Raw genomic sequence first — 26,234 nt, forward strand, 5'->3', positions numbered from 1 at the left:
TCCTTTTTTCCCTTTATATTAAAGAGGTTGATGATGTTCTTAGGGCAGATTGACATGCCCACTGTTGCTGGCCATTCGGTCCTTGTGTTACTTTATGCCAATGAGGCAGTACTGATCTCAAGAACTGCAGTCGGACTGCAGAGACTGATAGACACATTTGTTGAATTTATGTAGGGGAGGAAATTGAAGATTAGCATTACTAAAACTTTTACGATGCTATAGGGGGGAAAAAACAGAAGTGCAGAAGTGTTTTTTATTAGGGCTCGCCTGCTGATGCGCTTCAGCGCATAGCTGGCGAAGCTCTATTGCGGCTTAAACAGAGGTTAACCACCACTGGCGATTTCACTGGCGATTGCATGTAGTGCATGTGCTTTTTAGGTCATTGCGCTTGCGCAAGCCCTAAAAAGCGCGTGCACAATGCCACCAGCCGCCTGCCTGCCTGCCTCGCATTACCACATCAAAGGCAGCCCTCCGAGCGCATTTCTCACCCCCTAATTATTCACGGCCGGCCAGCAGGCACATCAAAGGCTGCTGCTGCCGTGACTCGCATTTCTCCTCCCTCCTCCCCTATCACTGCCCAGGCCGGCCATACTTTCTCTTTACACGGCGCCCATTCCTGAATCACTTGAAATCTCTCCACATTATTTGCATTTTGTTAATTAAAAAAATTAACTACAACACAGCGTTGCACATTTTTCTCGACTTCGGAAGGATGAGTCCCAATCTCATTTGTGCAAAGTGTTGTAATGGGATTATTGGAGAGTTAGAGAAACGTGCTCACAAGTTACATTTTTATGCAAATCATTTGAGTAAATAAACAATAGCATGGTGCCGTTTGCGTCCTTGACTTGATCTGGTTTTTATTTTGCTATTATTCTCACAAAGGCTAAGGTCTGCCTACTTTAGTATTAAGTGCTATACGTCGCATAAGCAACAGCTAACCATTCACTCAACCACGCAACGCCACTCGCACACGCAACGCCACTCGCACACGCAACGCCACTCGCACACGCAACGCCACTCGCACACGCAACGCCACTCGCACACGCAACGCCACTCGACCACGCAACGCCACTCGACCACGCAACGCCACTCGACCACGCAACGCCACTCAACCACGCAACGCCACTCAACCACGCAACGCCACTCAACCACGCAACGCCACTCAACCACGCAACGCCACTCAACCACGCAACGCCACTCAACCACGCAACGCCACTCAACCACGCAACGCCACTCAACCACGCAACGCCACGCAACGCCACGCAACGCCACTCACCCACGCAACGCCACTCACCCACGCAACGCCACTCACCCACGCAACGCCACTCACCCACGCAACGGCACTCAACCACGCAACGGCACTCAACCACGCAACGGCACTCACCCACGCAACGCCACTCACCCACGCAACGCCACTCACCCACGCAACGCCACTCACCCATGCGCAAAACGAAAAATGTCAAACTCTTCTATTGCGAGACCTATTGCATTTTCAATGCTTGTTAAAGTTTTCCCAATTAAGAGGCCTAACACATTACATTATTTGGGTATGTATTATTTGCACATAATGGCTCATGAGTCAATCAGGTACAAAATGCTAGATTAAAAATCAGTAGTGTGTGTGTGTGAGGGTGTCTTTAGATTTTTTAGCACGTTTGGTAGCCGCCCTGTCAGAGAAATTATTTATATATGCAAAGCATTGTCATCTGCTATTTATGGAGGAGGCATTAGGGCTATGTGCCATGTGGCCTTCTACAGGTTGAGGAGAGTGCCTTCCTCAGGCATCTGTTGAGCATACCTACCTCTGTTTTGACATATATTACTCATGAAGAGGTTGGGTTAACCTATCTGGAGAATCTACTTTTACTTAAGCCAATCCTGCTTTAGCGATCAATCTGGGCCAAGCCCGAAACACTCTTCACAAGATCTATTATCATAAACTGTTTAGCACTTGATCATGTTTTTAATATTCCTTAGCTTTCCCATATTAATGATACCCTTAAAAAGCTGCAGAGCTCTCTTGTGATTTGATTCCCACATAGTGTGGTGGCCCTGCATAAAAGTGAGATGAAAGCTCTTTACTTAGGTTCCAGCTCTGAAAACAGGGCCCTTAATGAGTGTAGGAAACCTATGGTCACTTTATATATGTCAATATTATCTGGGAAAGGCTTCCAATCGTATTTGTCTATGGTCTCGTGCTCCTAGCACCGATTTGTTTTAAGCTGACTGCGGCTGGGTATATTGCAGTTTTTAGTCGGCTTTCCAGTAATGAAGCAACGGCCCAGTGATATGATCCCATGTGAGGGCACTTCAAAGCAGAGCACTAAGCACTTTATTCTATTTTGTAGAATTCAAGATGGGTTGGGGAAATTTGACCTAAAACCACTTTTTATTGTAAATAATGTCAGGGATAATAAGGCTGCCTTAAAAGTCTTGTGTGCCTTGACGGGCCCTTTACTATGTTTTAGTATTCCCCTTATTTGTAAGGGGCGTAGTTCGCTTTAGGAAAAGCATTACTTTTTAGCTTAACTTGGATTCTATACATTTTATGCACTTTTATTGTATTTTAGAAGTATATGATGAGTTGATGACGTTGCTCCCTAAGCTTGATGCATACATAATTGAGTGTTTTTAAGTCTTTGTATTGTTATATTTATTTAGGATTGTGGTAGGACTAGGGTATGTATTGTATCTCCTCACTGCAAAACCACTGTTCCAAGACAGTTTATCCTATGTTTTATCTGCCCAGAAATGATTTGATCTCTTATTTAAGGTTTTTTTAATGTTGCATTTTTTTTCTTTCATGGGCAACTTGTTTGTACCAAATAAAGATTTTGTACTGAATTGATTAGTCATCTGAATGAATGAATGAATGAAATTATTTGTAGAGCGCACGATGGCCAAAGTGGCTTCCTGGCGCTGAGAGCTCTAAAGAACAGAACAGACAGGGCCAGGAGGTTTAGCGGGGGTAGGCCAGGGCAAACAGAAAAGTTTTTAGCGCTTTACGAAAGTGTGAAAAAATGGGGATAGAACGCAAAGAGAGAGGAAGGGAATTCCAGAACCGGGGAGCAAGAACAGAAAATCTAGTTCCACCAGTGCGAGATTTGTGGAAACGGGGAACAGTGAGGAGGGCAGAAGAGGATGAACGGAGAGTGCGGGCAGGGATGTGACGGGAAATCAGAGAATTGATGAAAGCCGGTGCAGAGTGATCAAGGGCCCGATAAACAAGGCACCCAAGCTTGAACAAAGATCTCTGCCGAATGGGTAACCAGTGGAGGGATTTGAGGACAGGAGTGATGTGATGGGTTTTGGGTAGGTGAAAGATGAGACGGGCAGCCTGATTTTGGATAGCTTGGAGGCGGCGGGTTTCGTAGGCAGGAATGCCTGCGAACAAGCTATTGCCATAATCAAGGCGGGAAGTAATGAGGGCAGAGATAATGATTTTGAGAGAGTCCAGAGAAAAAAAGCGGGAGATTTTCCGGATGATCCGGAGGGAGAGGAAGCAGGAGGACACCACGGCACTGACCTGGCCATGCATGGACAGGTCCTGACTGACCTTGATGCCCAAAGTTTTGACGGAGGGAACCGGAGTGGGAGGGGGGCCAAGAATAGGGGGCCAAAAGGCAGGGGACCAAGGCCTGGATGAGCCGCCAGTCACGACAAGCTCAGTCTTATCTGGATTGAGCTTGAGGTGGTTGGCGCTCATCCACCCAGAAATAAAGACCATAGTGGAATAGAAGAAAGAAAGGGAGTGAGAAGAAGAAGAAAGATCAAAGACGAGCTGGAGGTCATCTGCGTAGTTATACACAGAGACCCCCAGCTCAAGGAGGGAAAAGATAAGTGGATGGATGTAAAGATTGAAAAGAAGGGGAGAGAGGGAGGAACCTTGGGGAACCCCACAGGGCACCGGGAGGGGGAGAGCGGAAAAGCCGGGGAGGTGAACAGCTTGAGAACGTCCTGTCAAAAAGGACGTGATCCAAGAAAGGGCAAGGCCTTGTATGCCCGCTGCGCTGACACGGTCCAAAAGAATGTTATGGTCGACCGTGTCAAACGCAGCGGACAGGTCGAGGAGAATCAAAGCTTGGGGAGAGTTGACGTCGGCCTTGGCTTTAAGCTCGTCAAGGACGGCTAGCACCACGGTTTCGGTCGAATGACCCGAGCGAAAACCTGCTTGGTGAGAAGCAAGGAGTTGGTTCTGTTCGACATAGGCAGAGAGACAGGAGGTGACGTAAGATTCCAGAATTTTAGCAAGATAGGGAAGAAGAGAGATGGGTCTGAAATTAGAGGGGAGGGAAGAATCAAGACCAGGTTTTTTAAGAATGGGGGAAACAATAGCAGATTTAAATGAAGAAGGGACCAATCCGGTGGAAAGAGAGGCATTGAGGAGGGAAAGAGGGGTAGCAGGACAGGAAGAGAAGAGAGTTTTAAGAATGCGGGCAGGGGCACAGTCGGTGGGAGAGCCAGACTTGGTTTTAGTGAGCAGAGCTAAGAAAGAGTCCAAGGAGAGGGGCGGGAAAGAGGAAAAAGAAGATTTAGGCGCAGAGGGAACAGAGTGAATTGGAGTAAAAGGAGTAACAGAAATGTTAGATTTAATTTTAACAATCTTCTCGATGAAGAAGTTGTTTAACGAAGAGCAGAGGGCCTGGGAGGGAGTAAAGTGAGGGCAAGCACGATCAGAGGTGGCTAAATTGTTGACCAAGGAAAAGAGTTCTTTGGATTTGTTGGCCGAAAGAGTTACTTGTTCGGAGAAATACTTGGTCTTTGTGGCCAGAATGGCCTTCTTATACTCTTTAAGAAGAGATTTGTATTTGGCCTTGAGGTCGGGGCAGTAGCTGCGGCGCCAAAGGCGCTCCGAGCGTCTAAGTTCCAATTTGAGGATCTTGAGTTCCGAGTTAAACCAACGGTGGGCCTCATGAGGGCGAAAGGACTTGACTAACTTAAGGGGGGCTACTAAATCGCATGCGGAAGCTAGCCAGTTGCCAACTGCAGCGGCCTGTGAGTCAAGAGAAATGCCAGTAAGGTCGGGAGGAGAGGAAGCAAGGGAATGAGAGAGGGAAGACAAGTCAGCACGATTCCAGCTACGAGAGAAGACGTCTCGGATGTAAACAGCACTTGTGTTTGGTAAATTGGACCTAATTACGTCATTCATGTGCACACTAGGTCTTCCGCAAATTGGTGGCTGCTCCATTACGGCGGAGTAACGTCGCCCCCCTGCTTTCTCGCAGTGCGAGATGCAGAAACATAAAACTGTATTTTAAATACCATTTTATGTTTCTGCTTCTCGCACTGCTAGAAATCAGAAGGGTATGCCTGGTTGGGGGCGGCCAGGTGGGCGAGTCAGGGAGGAGTGGCTTGCCTAATGCTGTGGGCCCTGACTGTTTGGTCAGCCCTCTGGGCCCGACCAAACCAGTCATACGACTCTGCCTTTTCTCTATGTAGGCTGCATGCAGCCTACATAGAGAAAATGGCCTCCCCATAGGTGCCGCCCCAACCAATCACAACGCTGCCATTGCAGCATTATGATTGTCTTAGGGGAGGAGAGGGAGGCTGCCTGTGGCTGCTTCCTGTTCTGTAGAGCAGCAGGAAAACGTGGGGCCTGGGATGGTAAGTTACATTTTTTTTATTATTATTATTATTATTACCCCTCACCTCTGCCCCTCGAACCCGCCCGTTACCCCCACACCGGCCCCACACCGACTAGTCATGCCGGCTGCGACTACATGTTGGGCTACTTTATTTTTCAAATGAATGGACTGATTCTGCCGGACAAGTATGTATTTTCGTTTCAATAAATGAGAAACCAACTCGTTGTAGACTGAATTCTTCCCAGCACAGTGCCCGGAAGTACGTGGGATGTGCCGTGGGAAACAGATACAGGCCAGTTAGTGTACCTCACAATAATTGAACAACCGACCGCCGTGGACCTCAGACTGGACCAGGCGTACACCTCAGAGGGTGCTGCTCAATGAATGCTTCCTGCCCTGTCTGCTGCTTTATTCCAAGGGCTGCAAAGCCGCCACGTGGGACACTTTATTGTATGATTTCTAAAGACCAGAACTCTTGCCACATCGTTGGTGTCTTGTGGAGCCGCAAGGATCCCTGAGAGAATGTGAGGGCTACTCACGACCAGAGCTTTCACAGGCTCTGTCAGTGACTCACCATCTTGGCAGCAGAAGTGTATCGAACACTGGGCATTGCATACGTTTACCTATTTTATTGTACTGGTCTTCATAGGTACATAGGTCATAGGTATGGACATAATGGGGTACAAACTGGGATCATTTAGTTCATGTGGTCACATTCTCTGCTGTGTTTTGCATTCCAGCAAGGAAACTTCAAAATTGGGACTTTAAAATAGAGTTCTGACAGGGAAGGTTTCTGGAAAGTATGTAAAAACCCCAGGCACAATACCGAGGCAAGTCTTCACAGCATGCTTGTTAAAACTAAAATTTCAATATGTCGTTATAGTTTCCAACTTTTACAGATCCAGCTGCAAATGTCTAGCCATGAAGCTGTGCGGTTCTATCAGTACAGCTCTAGCAGTTTTTAAAAAAAAGAATATTTCTATATTTGAATCTGCAACTGTCATGACTTATAGCTAACTAAGTTTCACTGTTAATGTATTAAACCAATTACTCCAGTTGGGCCTGATATAGTATGTACCGAGACCATGGTGGGCTCACCAAACTATCACATGTCCAACTATGAGGGCGGTTGAGGGTATGCTCCACTCTGTGGCTGCAGACTACATGAAAAAACAAGATTTTTTTTGTTTGTTTGAAAAAAACAAAAGAAAAAATATTTCAGCAGTAGCATAAGTAATAAAAAAAATCCACTCTGCAAGGAAAGGGTGTGGTACCACAGGCTGTTACTAGGTGTCCCTGTGGAGTTGTAAAGGGATCGCTATTAGCCACAAAAGACACTAGGGCTGCCAGTGCGCATTTTAGAGCTGCCAGTGCAACCCAGCATGCTACCAGTGCGCAAACTAGGACTAACAGTGCATTCACAGCGTCTTCCAGTGCACATCCTAGGGATGCCAGTGCATTCACAGTGTGCATCTTAGGGCTGCCAGTGCACATCTTAGGGTTTTGCACAGTTGTAATTCGGGACCTGTTGAGGTAGGTGCAGGGCAGAGAGGCAGTGACTACCAAAAGATGGTCCCAACATCTAACCTTGAGCATCACCAGGAGCACAGTGACCCACCTGCACTGCCTGGACAAAGACAAGATTGTCCCCAAACAAAATACACATTCTGTGGAGTTTCTGTGTCATATTCGTGTTCGGTGTATTCATTCATCAACCTTGCTGGAACAGATAAGAATACATGAGGTGATCAATGCTGTACTCATTTGGATATCCAGGTAACTGAGGCTCTTTCTGTAGCTTGAATGTCCTACCTCATGTAACTCAACCAGTCCTAATAGAATCCGCATATTCCCAGCTGGGGATACTATATCACCAAAATGCAAATCTCCTACCTAAAAAGGAGAACATCCTCCCCAAGTTGCAGTCCTAGTAGTGTGTGTGTTAACTTGTTCATAGGAGCGCAGATTAGAGGATGAAGCAAACTCTGGTTTTGCCGGTGTGAAGAATGAGCCCTCCAATGTCCCACGTGGACAGACTGATTAGATGAGCAAGTTCCAACTCCCTGAAGACTGGCCTGTGGTTCTGTACCTGGCTGTGAGCTGGTGAGAATGAGGGCTATCGTATCAATGTTATCCACAGGGCAGTAGGCCTAGTGGTGATGTGACCTGCGTTACCCACTAAGTGCTCTGCTAGGAGGCCGATGAATCGGGGTTTCTATTACCACTCCACCTCTTTTCGTCGCAAGCTGATGCTTTATGGGGCAGGTTGAGGAAATGATGGCCCTGGGGAAACTGCGTTCTGCTGGTTCAGGGCCAGCCTGATGCTAGCCTGTTCAATTATCCTATTCCATTTGACCTGTGAGGACCTGTTACTTATTTAGAACCTTTCACCAAGACCTCTCTGACTCATGCCGCCATCTTTGTAGGGCAGAGAGCAACAAGCGGAACTGCCACATTGACAGACCCACTCAATATTTTTCGCAGGTACTTCCTACCCCTAACTCTTACCAGGTGACTTAAAAATTTTGTTTTTAAATACACAAAGGAAGGAAGGAAGGTGCTCATCCAATCAGATTCCTGTGCATTCTGTCACCACCGATCTCAGACATGGAACCCTTCCCAAGTGTGTGTGCCAGTTCGACCAATTGGGCGTAGCACTAAGGGTCTTTTATGCATGAAGGCAGCACTGCTATACTTTTTTTAGGACGGTCATTAAAGAATGGAAAAACATTCTGCAAAATTTACCCTTAAATGTGTTTTTCTTAATTCCCTAATCAAGCTAGCAAGAGTAAAACAGAGCGGCATAGTTCCCACCCTACCACCCACATGCTAACGGAGCATCCTGTTTTCGTTCAGTATCCAGATCGTGCATCAACCTAAAATTAATCTGACTAATAAATCATTGTGTAAATACACGACATGGGCTGGAAAACCTCCCATTCATCCCGAGCGTTGCTCTCTTGTTTTTTATTTTCCAGCTCATGTTTTTTTCTGCCTTTAATGAGTCACCGTCGCTGCTGGAAGGAAGTGATGTGACATACAATTGTTGCATTGTGTTCCCTACGACGAAGCTTGTAATTCTAGTTCTATTTTATTGCCTGTTTATGAAACAGTTTTAATTAATGCTAGAAATCTCAACGCGAGGGAGGCTTGCTCTGTACATCTGATAATGGTATGGTGGGACTAAACCGCAAAACTCATAACTGCAATGTCAGAATCTCGAAAGAGGTGACTGAGTACAATGTTTGGTGCCTTCAAGTGTGGTTTCCCATCTGCAGCAGTCTAACCTGTATTTGGCGGGCATGGGGGTGCAGACAAACACTGACCACTTGTGTGTGAAAAAGGCTTCTTTATTAAACAGGTGCACATTACAAAATTCCTTGGCCACTGCCTTGCAAAACTAAAAGCTCGCTATACATCGAGAGATCTATCCCCTATCCCACTCCCACCCCTACCATCCCCCCAAACATGCCCAGCCTGCAGATAACTCATTAACTTTATTGCATTTCATCATTTCCCAATTGAATTCCGTCTGCATCCTATGAGTATCTATATGAACCTCCCGTCCCCTCTAACTCTGTAAAAAGTCTAGGAATACAGTTGGATCAGAATCTGTCTATGAAGCACAATGTCGGATACATCATGAGCTCATGCTACTATAAGCCTCCGGCTGATGCGGAAAATCATCCCATACCTTCCCCTGAACCACCGTAGAACGGTGGTCCAGGCTCTGGAAATCAGCCGGATGGACTATGGAAATGCTTTGCTGGCGGAAGTGGGGGAGACGTTAATAGCAAAGCTCCAGGTCATCCAAAATACAGCTGCCCGGATGGTCCTAAATCGTCCCCCTGGAACGCCATCCCTTCCCCTACTGAGAGAATTGCACTGGCTTCCAGTGAAAAAGAGGTCCTTTTTCAAGACATGCTGCTTGACATTTAAAGCAACTAGGGGAATAGGCCCTAAGTATCTACAAAATAAACTTCGCAAGTTGACATCCTGCCGTAATTTAAGATCCAATGGTAAGGCTTTACTATCGATTCGACGTATTCAACGGACTCGCTTGGGAGGCAAAGCTTTCTCCTATGTGGGCCCTAAATACTGGAACTCCCTACCAAAAGCCCTGCGTAAGTCACCATCCTACTTGGCCTTTAGGAAACATTTGAAAGCTTTCCTATTCTGAGGTCATTTCCCAGCCACGTTTCGCTTTCAGTTAGTTGTCTAGTTAGCGCGGAGATGCCCCCGGGTGAGTCATGCGCTTTATAAAACACCAATAACAATAACAACCTGTAAATAACCAACTGGCACATGCATCAACTTTTGCAATTCCTTAATTGCTATTATTAAGGAATCGCAATTAAGGAATCGCAAAAGCCTATGCATGTAGGAATCGCTATAAAAATAGCGATTCCTACACATTCCTTAATTGCTACTCGCAGATTGCTAGTTGCAATTAAGGAATGCTGTCCCATTCATTCCTATGGGCCTCCAGGCCCATAGGAATGAATTGGAGATTGCATCAGCAATTTGCGAGTACCAGTAGGTACTCGCAAATTACTCATGCAATATTTAAGGGTGTCAAAATGACACCCTATTGCACCCTTGAAATTGATCTGTGCACATGTGTGTGTGTAACATGAAACTTTGAAAAATGCACAAAAGTGCATTTTTCAAAGTTTTTGCAAATTACCATGAAGTTGAACTTCATGGTAATTTGCTACTCCTATTAGCGAAATTGCTATTTCTTTTTTTACTTTAATGCATTGCATTTAAGGAATCTCAACTTGGGATTCCTTTAATGCAATCGCAATTTAAGGAATTGCAATTTAGAGATTCCTCAAATTGCGATTTTTGCATTTGGGATGATGCATCCCAAGTGCAAAAATACCGGTCGCAAAGGGGCAGATTCTGAGAATCTGCCCGTTTGCGACAGGTTTTTCCTTTGATGCATGTGCCTGCATATGTCCTAAAGTGAACCTTTAACAAGCTGCCTACCCTTCCCCTGGACTGGATCCCTAACTAGCAACTCCGGCAAACTCCTGTCAAACTTTTCATGCTCCCCCACAATGCACCTGTTAAAGCAACAACGCACACAGACCCCTACCCCTGTACACCTGTCTCAACGCACGACCCCGAACACTCCAGGACTTGACTCCCCTTCCGAATCACTGCCAGCCCCTAGACGGGCTTAACCTTTGCCCTACCATTATTTCGACTGTTTGAGTGCGTAGCGCACTCAGTATGTCTTCGAGGCGGCATTTATTAAGCACCCTCCAGTGCAGACCAATAAAAGATGCAGGTGGAGCGCATGACTGGTGTTGAGAGTTATGCTGGAATATAAAAAGATGCAATGGTTGCTACCCAATTTTGCTGCCTCATAACACTGTGAAAAGGAACTGTAACTAATACATAATTTAACCTTGGAACGGTTATAGTCCTGCCAATAGCCCAGCGGATTAATTTTACTAATTGTAATGTGGCAGATACCACCTGCAAATAAAATGGGGAGTATCAGATAAATAGTTCTCCGACCGCTGCCTTAGGAATATGTCCAAATGAGTGTCCTCTGCCGAGACCTGGCACAAGAAACTGCTCTAGTTTCATTGCTGTCTGATCTAAGGTGTGAATTTAAGAGAAAATACATCTTTTCTTGGAGCTGGAAGCTAAGCTACAAAGAAAACAATGGTTACGTTAAGGATTACATTTATTTCTTATAGTTTAGAAAATACATGTATTTATTGAAGTGCTTGTTTCCAAATTATTTATCTGCTAAAAATACACACTGGAAATGGTTATAAATTATTTGCTCAATACAAATCATTTTACTTGGTACGTCCAAAGATATGGAGTAAACCCCGTACTCCCCCTTTCTGTGCTTCATTCTTTCTAACTATCTCATGCATGGTTGTTTATGTTTTTTTCTATATATAAACGTCACTGTTGTAATATTTTTTTTTACTTTGTGTTTGATGTGTATTTTTTTTATATTAGAACTCTATACAATATCTTCCAGCATTAAGACTGTCGAAGAAATACCACTAAGATATCAAGTTTACTTTGACAGCACATAACTATTTTCTCTAAAAGCATCCATTTTGTAAGGACACCATTTGTAATATGCATGGAGTTGGTATGCCATAAATTGGATCATTTGCTTAATTTAGCTTGTTGCGAATGGTGTCTGTCAATCTCTATGAATATTTTATCTTATTCAAAGCCAGGATATAAAAGGACTTGGACACTTGCGAAAGGAATACCCGGCAGCCAAAAGGGGGGTCAGTTATGACACTGGCCCAAAAGAGATCTATTATTTTGATTCATTTTTGCTAAACTGTTTATCAACAAACAAATTCAACAAGAATACACAGGGTGTTGCTAATATAGTATTCTGGTGTCGCTGTCTGGTCGTAAGAGCAAAATTATGGAACCAGAACGACTTGGGGCTCAGAATTTCTCCTGGGAATTCGAGGTATTCGTGAAGTAACTTGGAGACACTATGTCAAAGAGGACTTCCCCCAGGACTGTTCAGAAATCAGTTTTTTCTATTCAACAATTAAAATATAACATATCGACATTGCCCTTAAAAAATGATTCTGTCGAAATGTGAAAAACGTATGTTAACTTAGTGAGATGTTGTAAATGTAATCTGTTTTTGTCTATTCATTTTAGTTGCTTTACCAGACCCAGTCTTCTTATTGATTTTTTCTTTTTTTTTTTTAGGAGAATCAACCTTTGCCGAATGGCCCATTTCGGGATGGAACTAAAGAAGGTGGTACCTACCCCCAGCTAAGGCCTGGCTACATCCCGATTCAGGTCCTACATGATGGCTTAAGTAACTGCCAGCGGCACCCATACTATGGCCAGCACCGGCCTGGCATGGAAAGAGTTATGGTGGAACCAGGCACGTCACCCCTGCGCTCACAGTCACCAATGCGCTCACAGTCACCTCTATGGAGCAGCGGGCGGTCTCAATCGCCAGCACGCGGCATTGGTGATGCGCCCCAAATGGAAAAGGCAAGTGGACAGACGGCTTCAATGGGACAGAGCCCCGTCTCTCAGCGGCCGGAGGTAAGCTGCCTGCAGGAATGTGCCTAGCTCCTTCTTAATGGTATTTACTGTGTGTTCCAGGATCTTTTAAGCTCTGAATGTAAGTTATCTTCATGTAACCTGACGTTATAGCTTGACATTGGTCATAATGCAACAGGATAGGGAGAACCTGTTTAGGGTTTGAAACTTGTCCTTACCCATTTTTGGACATTATTTTATTTTTGAATAATGGGAATTTTATTTCAAACTCTTGGGCACGTTGCTGAGGTTGTGAAATCTGTCTTTATATTTATATGAGCCTAGGACCATTATGCTTGAAACTTTAGATAGATTTCCATTTAGGGTTAATTGAAGTATTCTTTTGAATGTAAATCTGCTCAAAATGAGCTGCTTCTTTGCAAAAGTTGATGTTTTACTGGGTGTGAATGCACCTAAATTTTTACAAACATCATTGTGACCATTTTCGGCTAAACAAGTATTGTTTCCAGAATGGATAACTATTTCCCACCCTGTCCTGGATTTTTTTTAAGGGTGTTCTAGTTTAATGGGTGAAAGAAGCATTTGTAGTCCTGAAATGATTTTAGGTCAACCTTGCCCTGTAATGTTCAAACATTTACCGATGCTTTGCTGTCTGCACGATGAGTGTTCTGAGGGACTTACAATGAAACGCGCAGAGGAATCTGTCCCTAGAGATCACGCCTGGTTTAGGAGAGCAGGGCTCACGCGAGAAGTAGATAGCTGAATAGCATGGAAGCCTCGAGGGGAACGTTTGGCAGTGGTTTTGGTGGATAAGGTTGTGGCATGTTTTAATCAGGGGGCTACTGGCAGGTAATCATGTGTACCAACAGCACAGACTCTAGGAGCGCTGGGCACAGAGATTCCTTCTCCGGTTACTAATAGTTGTACACAAGTATTACAATAAACGCAGTCATGAACTTTCTCAGCTTTCCACAGTTTCGCTCTCCCTCCATTTCACTTTTCATACCCTGAGGTAAAAAAGGTGCCAACCGTGAACACTAGGAAATTCCCAGGTTGGATATTTTAATATTCATGTGCGCTATTTTTAACAAACATCCTTAGCTTTCCTCCGCAGGATTGTTTTGTGTTCTTATTATGTGCTTCAGAGACTCAGGAAGGAATATTTTCCTCCCAATCCGTCCTTTTTGGACAATGTGCCATGAAGTGCCTTTGAGTAGTTCACTACCTAGTGTCAGTTTTTCTGTGCATTTATTCTCCATTTCGGGATTTCTTCAGCAGCTCTTGCCCTTTGAGTTCTCTCATTGACACTTCTTTTCTCATCCTGGTGTGTTCCTAGTTTTCAATGAGATGATTTTTGAGAATTCCATTTTCAAGACATCACGGGTGCTTAATTAAGCACAGTGCAACGAATTTAGTTGGAGTTGAACTGATGCCAATACTTACAATCAAAGTTGAATACAAAGTTTATTTTGGATTAAAAACATAAAGTAAAGAAATCACAAAATGAAAGATAGTCTTCATGATAATAGGGCTGTAGGGTTTTGCAGATGATGCCATCATTTAATCCACATGCTTGTCCCCTAGCGTACAGCACTACTTTATTTTTTCATAACCCCACCCATTAGCATGCACATCTTTTAAGGCATGTTTTTGGAACTAAGAGTCAGCAGCCAGTGGGATGGCAGTGGTTGGAAATGCTCAAGGCCTCAACAGCAGGCTAAAGGGCAAGCTGATAGCAATCAGTTCTGGCCATATCAATTAGGCAACATGCAAAAGGCTAGCACTTGAGGAGGGCAGAAAGGCAGGCGAGTAGGAATAACTAGGAGTGACATGCGTCAGTAACACAAAGTACCTTCGAGTAGGGACTGTGGCACTCAGTGAACACGTGTTAAGTGGCCGTGATAGGCACATTCTCAAAGTGACGTTGGGTGTCCCTTGAGCAAGAAAACTGTATATCTGCTGCACCTGTTCTGCTGCATTATTGAAACCTGATGACTAGTGAAGAGTGCATCTTGCTTAAATGTCATTGCTGGGCCCAAGGAGAAGTTGTCATAGCAACCCCAATGCCAACATCATGCCAGCATCGTAGTTTCTTATCTATCTCGGTTCCCTTTCATTCAGCATTGCATTGCAGCATTGTGATTGGCTCTAGGGATCCTCAGCATGGGTGCTTCCTATTCTTGGAACACCGTCCGGAAGAGATGACGGTGAGACGATGAAGGAGAGGCGCGGCAGGCGCTACGATATTTTTCTTTCTTTTTTTACACCCCTCTTACTCCCATCACCCCACGTCCCTTGCCCCGCCACCACTGATCCATACCGGCCATGTTTTTGCTAGAATAAGTGAGTGATAATTATAATCTAAAAATGATGGCACACGCTTTATTCTACAGTGTGTGTAGACCTCAGCTCAGGCCTGTTCCCCACCCCCCCTTGAATGCAAAGCTAATAATAACACGCAGCACTAGCCAGCTTAGGTACAAACTATGGTGGATGACTGAATGATTCACTGGATTGGATTGTGTGACATAACTTCATTAGCTCTGCGCTTTTCTGTGTCAACGCGCCCATGTTTAAAAATGAAATATACACGCATGCGCACTCCCTCCCCAGCTCAGACCTACAATGCGCCTCGTTTCAGTTAATTCCTTAATACTTTTAATAATGTGTGTGAATCTATGGACCTCTGTTGTGGTTGACGAGGTACCCCCATGTTAAAACAAAGACTCGTGCCCTTCATTTAGACAGCATGGCCCAGGTTAACACAGTGTTCCTCTGTGTTACGATATTCCCAGATACACGCAGTGTGTTATGTTGGCACATTAACTGTTTTTGGGTGTCGTCCCCTCTTGCTCTGTCTCCTACATGGCTCAGTGTTTCCCATTTGCTAATGTCCCCTGATGGCCCACTGCCCCCAGCTTTCACAAGCTGTTTAATCCTATGTGTGTTGTGTGAAGTCACGGGCCTCCGTTGGGCGCTGGTGTACCTCAGGATCAGAGTGCCAGCCTGAATGTGTGTTTTGTTTGTGATTCAAAAGAGCATGGACTGCTTCACAAACAAACACACATTTAGACAAGGCAAGCTGCAGCCGGCCTATAGAGGAACAAAAGGCGGACCTGGCATGTGTCCTTTCTTTGGGCCCAGGGCCTCTTTGGCGATGGTAGGTGGTCACTGGTGATGTGTCCTCCTCTGTCTGAATCTGACAGCTCGGTCCTCAAGCGCGAGGAAGCCAGAAGGTTCCAGAAACAACCATTGTCCATATACTGGGGTGAGCTGACTTATATGCAAGATAATGACACTGGGGAGGTGGCAATATACATGATTTTGAGAGACACTGAGTTGCTGCCCTGGAAATGAATGCCCTGCTCAAGATACTGTTGTGGTTTCAGACTCGTCCTATGCCCCCTACTAACACTTTAAAGGCACTGCAAACCGAGATCAACACATTTGTGCGGGACAGGAAAAGACCCTGTATGCACCATAAGTAGATATACAGACACACAGCAGAAAGAGGACTCGGGGTCACCAATGTCACTCAATATTTCTTAGCAGCTCAACTAAGGTTCATGGTGGAATTGGGTCTAGCAGAGCCTGAAAAGCACAGGTGTTGCATGGACCGGGCAATTGCAGGCACTCATACTTTGTAGGTTCCCTGGCTGCCACGCAGACATATGGCTTGGGACCTCATGTTTCAGATTCAGAAAAAATGCATATTGTTGTATTTAGAGTGGAGAATGAGGCTCGCTAGATCTCAACTGCTGCTGTGTTCTAGAGTTAGTAATTTCTTGCAAATCAGCCACTTTGAGATGGCTGCACACTTGTCCCAAACACTCTGCATTAGGTATTGGCTTCAGAGTTGATGCTATATTTGACTAAGCCATGCAGAGGCTACTTTATGGCTGAACCCTGTGAGGTTTATTATACCTGCCTCGTGAAGAATTTCCAATCAGTACTTAAGAAAGATTAGCTATGCACATGAAATTGCCAGTTTGTGCAACATGTGCTCCAAATGAAACTTTTTCCTTTCCCCTTAAAGAGCCTCCCACTGACCCTGGTCCTAAGTCCGGGTACATAATGACAGATATGGACATTAATTCACATAAAGGAAACAGCGTTGTTATAACACACCTGCGAATTGAGGGTTTTCTTTTAACTGTAATTGCCCCTCTCCCTTCAATTAATAAAATAAAGAAAAAGTCTCTTATACCTCAGGGTTATGTGCCAGGTTTTCTCCTTTATGGATTGGCCTAATGTCAGGCCTGTCCAAGAATACTCATCAGTTCTTCAACTGAGGCCTCCGATGAGTACCTACACCTGGCTTCCTTTGGGGCTCCCTTAACTGCCATGTGTAAGAGCTTTACTGCAGGTAACCTATGTTTGTTTTGTCCCAAATCCCCACAAGGTTGCTTATCCAGGTTTTGTCTGAAGTGTCTCCAGGGCATGATATTAGAAGCCTCAACAAAAGCTCCTCTTGAAGACCCCTACCGGTTCCTTCATCTTGGCTTACGGCTCTGATACAGGCCCTGACCAGAGTGCTCTAGTTTTTTGACATTGTGCTCTCAAAGGTATCTTCAGCTAGCTGTGTGCCAGAAGTATATATAGCCTGCAAGTTCACAGTTGAGGATCTTGCTTGGGCCCCATGGAAGCTATTGAGGCTTTATGCTGTCTCTTGCACGAAGAGTCTCTTTCACACTAGTGGTCCTACTCAGTCTTTCCTGGTTGTCCCCTCAACACTGTTTAACACAGTTCTTGAAAACACCTTTTAGGAGGGCTGTATGCCCATCTTGGTCCTTCTGACTGCTCTCCTGTCTTCGGCTTGTCTTCCAAGTGCCCCCAGGGGCTTTTTCTCAGCAGCCACCATGGGGTTTTCTCTCATAATCGAAATTTCTTACCTTGCATCCAACTCCGTAAATAAAATGGCAACAAATGTTGGGTTATTTAGTTATTCAGTATTTGTTGCTTTCGTGGACTACGTAGGTGATTATTGTGAGAACTCTACATCCCTGGAGGGCCACTACGAGTAGGATTCCTCTGCAAAAGGCGAGTCCCTTCCCGGGTTAACCATTTTCAGATCCCCATGCTCCATCTGTCTGCTTCTCTAAAGAAGTCATGAGTTCTTCATCCCTTTTTTGTGGCAGATCGAAGTTTCTCCTGTCATGCAGGCATATTACTAGTCCCTCTTGTCTGGCTGGTGCTTAGTTTGCACAACAGTAACATTTGTACCCCATTTTTGGGGGTCCTGGGTTGCCTGGCCATCCACCACATTCCTAGCCTTTGCTGCCCTCTCTGAGGCAGCCTTCGCCCAATCACTCCACATCGGCACTGCCGAGGTTTTTAGGACGTTATTTTCCCGTCTCCTTTCTGGGCCTGCGTGGGATGTCGTCAGTGAGAGTGCATCTTGGACTTCGGGCATCTTTCCTCTTCAGCTTCCACCTTTTGGATTTTCACTGAGGAGCTGCTTTGTTGGCTGGTGCTGCTGTCACTTTCCTTCCATCCATTTCGAGGCAGGGAACTGACCTAGATCTTTATATTTTTGGACACCGCTCTTGTTTTGAGTCCCAAAAATAGCCTCAAGGAAGTGATTGACTTTGAGGCCCCTTTTATTCTATTCCTGTGTTGAATGAAGTGGTGGACTAAGTACCAGGTGATTGGGATGACTTACTGGCTGCGTATTTCCCTCACTCAAGGTTTGCATTTCTCCGTGCACCTCACAGTGGGACATACAACGAGGGTCCCCACCTCAGTTTTAAAGGACTCGGGCAGAAAGATTTACCAGAACATACCTTGGCATCTCCTTAGGTGGAGTGTCCCTTGGCTGATGCCGGGGTCACTTACTGGGCATGAATTGCTAACTGTCTTCGTTTGGTCAGAAACTGTGCTGTGCCTTTGACGAAGTGTGCCTTCGTCGCTCCTGTTTAGTCCTTATATGGTTGGCCTCACGCTCTGTACCAACAATTAAAGACGTTTGGTTGTCTAGACAACCGTGGTCCTGTCTGTCAGATCTATGCTTGTGATAATGACGCAGACAAGCCTGGCCTTCACATTGCTTTTGTGCTGAAATGCAGTGCTGACTGCTGGTCCGGCTCTTAGGGGCACATGCATCAACCTATTTAGGAAGTGCAAACGGTGCTAATCGGTAAATTCGGCCGTTTGCACTTCCTAAATAAGTTTTTGGGATGCATGAAACAATTTTTGAAAATCCGCATTTTTTTGCAATTCCTAAAAATGCGAATACACTTAAGGAATCGCATTTGTGCGATTCCTTAAATGCAATGCATGAATTTTTAAAAAAATGCGAATTTTGAAATAGGAAGTGCAAATTAACACGAGGTTGACCCTCGTGTTAATTTGCGAAATTCTGAAAAAAAGCACAAAAATGCATTTTGGAAAGTGTCATGTTACACACACACATGTCCTTTGGACATGTGTGTGTGAAACTTGCACTAAAACAAACATTTCAAGGGTGCGGGGGGGGTCCTTTGGACCCCCCTCAGCACCCTTGCAATGCATCAACAAAATGTCATTGGCAAAAATTTCTTTGGCAAAAAGGCATTGATTCCTATGGGCCTCTAGGCCCATAGGAATCAATGTAATGCCATTCCTTAATTGCGATTCGCAATTAAGGAATCGCAATTTCCGAAAATTAAGAAATCCTAAAAACTTTTAGGATTTCTTGATGCATAGGATTTTGCAATTCCTAAATTGCGATTCCTTAATTTTCGCAATTTAGGAAGTGCAAAATCCTTCAATGATGCATGTGCCCCTTAGTGTTCAGCAAAGCATCAACAACTACCCACCTTTGTTTCCGTAGCGCTGATCAAATGCACTTTTTTTTTTTTTTTTGTAAAGTGTGTTTTGTGTCTGAGGATGGTCAGTTTAGGTGTGGAATCTATGGCAAGGAACTAAAATTCAGGTACATTTGTATTAGCTCTGTTTATTGTCCACCAAACATAGGGCCATCCTGTTCAGTAGGTGAACTTGAAGAAGTCCTGGGTCTCGTGTTGACCCCCCATTATTATAAGTATATTAAATAGCCCCGCACCGAGCAGAGAGATGTATTTGTTTCCCCACTGCATGTGCCTCACGATGATGCATTTTCTCTCGGGGTCCTGGGCAGTCAGTGGTCATTGTGCAGTATCTGATGTGGGTACTGTCATTTATCCCTGCTATCACAGGGCCTCAGATACTATCGCTCTCCAAATGTGTAACACTCTTTCAACAGGCCTCCGGTGGAAAATATGTCAAGCGGTGACGGCGCACTTAATGCTGGGGTAGAATTGGAGCTCCGATACATTTTGTCACATTAGTGACTATCGGTAAACTTGATGCGGAGGCAGAGCTGTATATTTAAAAAAAACAATTGAAAATGTAGGGCACTTAAAATGAAAATCTTCAAAACGTACGGAAATGTTCTAGCAGACGACACCCAAACATATATAAGGTATAGTATGTACACAGTAAGGCTCTATAATTCAGGGTAACGTGGAACTACAGGTGGTAATTTTAATCTCTGAGGCAGAGGTCTTTGGGACTCCCCTTTAAGTTCTCAGTTCTTGACCATTGCAATGCATAAAGGTCTTAGACAGAATGCTACAGTTGAATTCACTATCTGGTTTCTCCTTGAATTTGGGTTAATAGAAGAACTCAATGGGTTTGTACATAGATGGCTGATGTGTGCAAAAAGTGTGAAACCCAAAGCCTCACAACCAAAGCCTCACGACACAAAAGTGAACCAGCAGAATACTGGTCTCATCAGCAGATCATGGGGTGTGCTGGTGAGATGTTTCTCCGAGCTTATGATATATGAATATATAGCTCCAGGAGGTAGATGTACATTATATAATACTCAGTATACAAGACAAGATAATTGAACAAAGAGGCACATTAGCAAACATATATTGGACTTAAGCCGTACTGGTAACAGCCTAAATTCCCTTTTGGAAACCCTCAGTGATTTTTAAAATTGTCCTCACCCACTAGATAGTGGCATGCTTCATTATAAGGTACTCTAACACAGTCTGGCACAGCCCAACACTCAGAGTGAGGCAAAAAACATTTTCATTAAGCGGCACATGCCCCCACCAACAAGGGATCCTCTGTGCCACACAACACTTTAGAATTACCTAAGAGGGTTCCTTGTTTGCTTTATTCTGGTCCCCTCTTGGTAAGGTGAAAAATCTAAATCGGGGTAAACCTGGAAAACGAGTTCCTTGTACCACTACTTGTCGTTATCAACATGCTTTTTTCAGTTCAGTGACGGACTTTTTCCTTCGTTTGGTAAACTCTATACTCCAGGGTGGGGAAATACCAGAGTCCTTCAGACAAAGTAACATGTTCAGCTTTTTGAAAAAAAGCAAGAACAGTGAGGATCCGAACTCTTATCGCCCGATAACTTTGTTAAACTCGACTATAAAATCGTCACTAAACTGTTGTCACTTCGGTTTAACCATCACGCGGCACAATTGATACATTCGAACCTGAACGGTTTTATCGCTGGTAGGCAGCTAGCCTCCAACACTCATTATTTATCTGAGGCGTTGGATTATTTCAACACCCAGAGGATACCTGCGTTAGTCCTTCTACTAGACGCTGAGAAGGCTTTTGACCTCGTTGTGTGGGAAACATTGTTCATGATTTTAGATCACTTTGGCATTTCCCCAAAGATCACGGCCCTGATTTATAATTTATACAAGAATGCTAAAGCCAATGTAGTTGTCAACAACTCGGTGGCCGGACAGGTCAGAGTAAAACGGGCAACAAGGCAATGGTGCCCTTTATCACCGGTCTTGTTTGCTTTCTTTATCGAACCACTGGCGATAGCTATAAGGAACTGTGCTGATATCCGGCCCCCTATTCCATCAATGGCGAAATTGAAATTATACGCGGACGATATCATGCTCATTATCAAACCTGAGATAGAGGTTCAGGCTAATGTCGTCCAGGTCTTTGAGGACTTTGAGGCCCTAGGTGGGTATCGCATTAATAAAAGAAAAACTGAAATTTTACAATGCGGTGGGGCAAGCCTGGATCTGCACCCCGATATCCATGCTTGCGCTAACGGCCATCCTCAAAGATATCTTGGGGTATATTTCTCTGAAAAAGTTTCGGATTTATAGCATCTGAATTTTGTACCGCTCCTTCGAAAAATGTAGGCCTTGTTCTCACGCTGGAACTCTCTTCCGCTATCCATTTTGGGCCGGGTTGCACTGATTAAAATGTCTGTTCTTCCTTTTTTAATTTTTTGTTTTCTACTATCCCTTGTTTCCTTTTTCACCCAAGTAGAGTCTATGTTTACAGCTTTTCTTTGGGCAAATAAATCATCACGTATTGCACTTAGTACTTTATATGAAGAACGGGATCAAGGAGGTCTAGCCCTTCCGAATCTCAGGGATTATTACTATGCTTATTTTGCACAGTTTTTGTCTAAATTCAAATCTCAACCTCAGTCAAACCTCTTTATTAATAGTTTCATGGAATTAATGTGTAAGGAAAGTCAAATCCATTCTCCATTGTCAATTTTCCGATCCCCTAAGCGAGTTCATTATAAGTGTCTTCACTGGCTTTTTAAAAAACGAATCAACTCAACCACTCCATTAGCTGACATTTTATCACTAGCAGGGATTACACAATCCTCAGAACTCACCTTAAAGTGGGATGCGGTAGGATTTCGTAAGGTCTGAGATTTTCTGAGGAATGGAAGATGGTTGACTGTGACCAAAATGTCGTATTTGATTGTTAATGATTTTAATCTTCTGGGGTCATATAACATCTTCCATAAATTCCTGGCTGAGCTAGATGTTTCTCAAATTAGCGAACAACATCAGCTAGCCATTGAACTTTTAGAAGATGCATCTGGCAGGAAAACCTGGGGCTTGGAAAACGCGCTTAGCCTCAGTTAGGGCCCTAGATCTTGGGCTGAAGGCTATCAAAAAATGGATGGATTGTGAAGACCTAGAAATTTCTGCCAACTTGTGGTCAACTAGTAATAATCTTAATTTTAGCACGCTGAGAGGTGCGAATTGGCGTAGTATGCTTTTTTTCAGTAAATGGCAACTTTATCGAACCCCGCTCTCTCTTTAAAAAATGTATGCCAATCACTCTCCGCACTGCTTTTGCTGTATTAATCATCCTTCAGCCAATTGGTCGCATATTATGTTACAATGTTACAATGCCCCAGGATTCAGAAGTTCTGGAAGGACATCTTTTGCTATTTGGAAATCGAATGTGGTATTCAATTAGCAGTGAGTGATTTGTTAATTGTTATTGGTTTTGATCAAGACCACTCCCTTCCTGACTATCTGGTTACATTTTTATACATTGCGATGGCAGTAGCTAGATCACCTTTATTGCAAAGGTGGCGCACCAATTTGATTCCTTCTGTCATGAAATGGGCCCATAATACGAAAGCAGTTAGAAGAAGTGAACACACTTATGCATTACATGTGGGGGGTCTTAGGAAGTTCAGAAAATATGGGTTATGTATTTTGACTGAGAATATGAGGGGTCATTACCTTATGAATCTGGCTAAAATCTACTTTTTGTATGTTTTGTGTGTATTTGTCCCTGAATTCTTATTGCTTAGTGTATTGTATATACATTTTTTTTTAATGTGTATACCTAAAGGTAATTCCTTTTATGGATGTATTGGTTTTAATGAATTTAATGTATTGCAAGTTTTGGACTTTAATAAATAAAATATTTAAAAAAAAGAAATATGAATTATTGAGGTTTAAAGTAGAATATCGGGTTTACATCGTTTCTGGCAATGGTATTGAACCTAGACCTGGTTTGGTGGGTGCCATTATTGACGCCACTCCACCAAGGGACATGGTGGGGCTTAAATCGTTCATGGGGTTATGGGAATTCTATGCATGTTTTATTCCTGATTATGCCTCACATACAAATCCACTATCTGTTTTTCTCAAGAAGAATACACCATTTGTGTGGAGCAATGTATGTCAAGAAACCTTTGATTGGATCATAAAACAGTTAGTCAGCTTCAAGGCTCTTAAACCTTTTGATCCCAAGTTAGCACGTTGAATTACTGTTGGTGCAAGCAATCGTGGTCTCTGAGCTGTATATTTGTGGTACTAAATACATTGTAAATACAGACCATAAGCCATTAGTAGCCATTTTAAGTGACACAAATTAAAGACCTGACTCCACAGATAGCCAGGTTTTCAACAAAATTGCTTCAATACCATTTTGATATCGAAAACATACAAGGTGCTAAAAATGTGAAAGCTGATTTCATGTCTAGGTTTCCATCCATTGATGAAACTGTTGATGATGTTGATCAAGGTTATGATAAGAGTTATTTAACCATTGGGAAGACCAATACAAAATTGTCAGTGGAGGATGGTTTGCTTCTGTTGTGGTGAGAAATTGGGCCCTCTCGCTGAATTAAGGCTTAGAATTATTAAGGTAGCACACGTAGAGCTTTTGGAATGTACTTTCACTAAACAACGTATGTGTCAAAGGTTCTGGTGGCTATCCATGGACAAAGAGGTTGATCAGCGTGTTGGTGAGTGTATGATTTGTAACAATGCTGAGAAAACCTTAAGGTTAAGAGCCCTCCTTTACAGTCACTGGAAATTCCGTCTAAGGCATGGGAAACGGTTGGTATTGATTTAGGTGAACCATTCAATACTTTACCCATGCACTCACGTTTTGCCTTAGTTCTAGTTGATTTTTATGCCAAGTGACCTGAAGTTTGATTTGTTTCTGAACCAAGCTCAAAAGTTGCAATCGATTTTCTCAAAGAAGGTATTTCTTCGGTAAAGATTTCCACAGGTCTTAGCTCCAGACAAGGGTGTCTAATTCGTGAGATTTGGTGATGTCTTCATATGCTTGACATCATTATATAATCCTCAAACCAATGGTCAAGTAGAACACATGATTTGTGTGTTGGTACAATGTATTTAGTGGGCTATCTCTAACAGATGTGTTGTAAGTAATGCTGTACATTCCTTGCTTTGGTTTTTTGCACCAGTACACATTCTACTGCTCAAGTATCTCCATTTGAGTTGTTAAGGGGAAGGAAACTGCTACTAAAGTTGAATGGTCAAATGGGTTCAGCAAAGGGTGTTATTGGAAAGTTATTACATCATGGTCAGAAACAGTCAGAGCACATATGAAGCTGAAAGAATGTTTTTATAAATGCAAGTGTGTACGCAAACTTGCTTTTTTGGTTGGTGATGTAGTTCGTATGAAAAAGGAATGTAATGTAAAGAAAGAAGGAGAAACATTTGGTGAACCTGTTGTTACTGATAAAAGGTGTGGTATTGCTATCAGAGTTAATGGACGTAATTGGTGGAATGGTTTGAGGGTAGTGAAAATTGTAGGTGAAAGTACTTCTAATTCTGTTTCTGATAGTATGAGTGGTAGTGACGGGAACAATCACATTCCCAATTCGACTTCTGACAATATAAGTGGCTCTAATATAAGAAATGCTCTGTCAGGGCAGCCAAGATTAAGTCCAGGATTGGTGATCATACAAGTACTTGTATTAGATAATTGCCATTCAATCTTAGATGATTTTATAGTGGACTTTTCCTTTTTGCTTGTTAGTTCTGCTTGAAATGTTTTATGTTTACATTTTTAATATTAAATCTATCTATCTATTTTCTATCTATGTATCTCTCAATAAGTATGTGTGTGTCCATATATATATATATATACCAGACAACCTGAAATATATACACTTTTATATAAATATATATACTTGTATATATACACACACACACACACATATATATATATATTCACTGAAAAAAAACATAGGTTTCAGGCGTTATATAGTTAGGAATTAGCTTTTAAAAAACCTTTGAAATTCACTCAAAAAACTAAGTTTTAGGGGTGTTATAGTTAGCTGGACATTTCATTCATACAAAACCATTGAAATTGCTCCTATATAGTTAGTTGTACTAACTATATTTCGCGCACCCGCAATCCACTGCTGATGATGTCACATATTAGATCATTCATGACATGGTCAGTGACATCACTGATGACATCTCAAATGACATCACTGATGACCCCCCTTTTTTCTCAGCCCCCACTTCACGAATCCCCCGGAAACTTCCAGGGAAGGAGCGCAGCGGAGCTGGCCAAAATTTTGGAAAATTACACGCAAATTCCTCAACCGGCGCCAAAGTTATTCCCAATAGAATGTTGCGGATTTCCTATGGTAGCCAATCCTCACTCATATATATTCACTAAGCTATATAACAACCAGGCTCTCTTCCGGTACGAACATAGTGCGACACAGCTCCGGGGTAGATTAAAAAGGGCTTTATTGATTTCTCGCTTGCTGCGTGTGCAGAGTCCAAAGAAACGCTTGGCAGAAGCGTTTCTGCTTTTGAATTTAGCTTCATCAGTTCCCGTTTCTCTAGCTATTCTTTTCTTTGGGGGGGTCACTCAAAATAGATGACTGCTGTGACCACTTCCCGACAGGAGACTGCTTGCCCCTCCTCCGCCATTGCGGACTGCTGGACACATCACAGTTCTCCTCCCGGGCAGCTGCTTTCTGGGTGTTGAAGTCCTCTGTGAGAGCCCATCCAGTGACTGGGCCTCTCAGACACCAAGCGATGTCCCAATCGAGCTGGCAGCTGAGTCCACACC

General features: G+C 43.6%; 1 protein-coding gene across 1 annotated transcript in view; it reads left to right on the plus strand.

Annotated features, from left to right (window-relative positions):
* Positions 1 to 26,234, plus strand: part of BAG3 (BAG cochaperone 3) — an 80,578-nt gene that overhangs the window by 37,249 nt on the left and 17,095 nt on the right. Inside the window, exon 2 of the mRNA XM_078643923.1 lies at positions 12,306 to 12,653. Coding sequence (XP_078500049.1) covers positions 12,306 to 12,653 — 348 coding nt within the window. The remainder of the gene's footprint in view (positions 1 to 12,305; positions 12,654 to 26,234) is intronic.

This window comes from Lissotriton helveticus, chromosome 5_1 (assembly GCF_964261635.1).
Source record: "Lissotriton helveticus chromosome 5_1, aLisHel1.1, whole genome shotgun sequence".
In the NCBI taxonomy this organism is placed as follows: domain Eukaryota; kingdom Metazoa; phylum Chordata; class Amphibia; order Caudata; family Salamandridae; genus Lissotriton; species Lissotriton helveticus.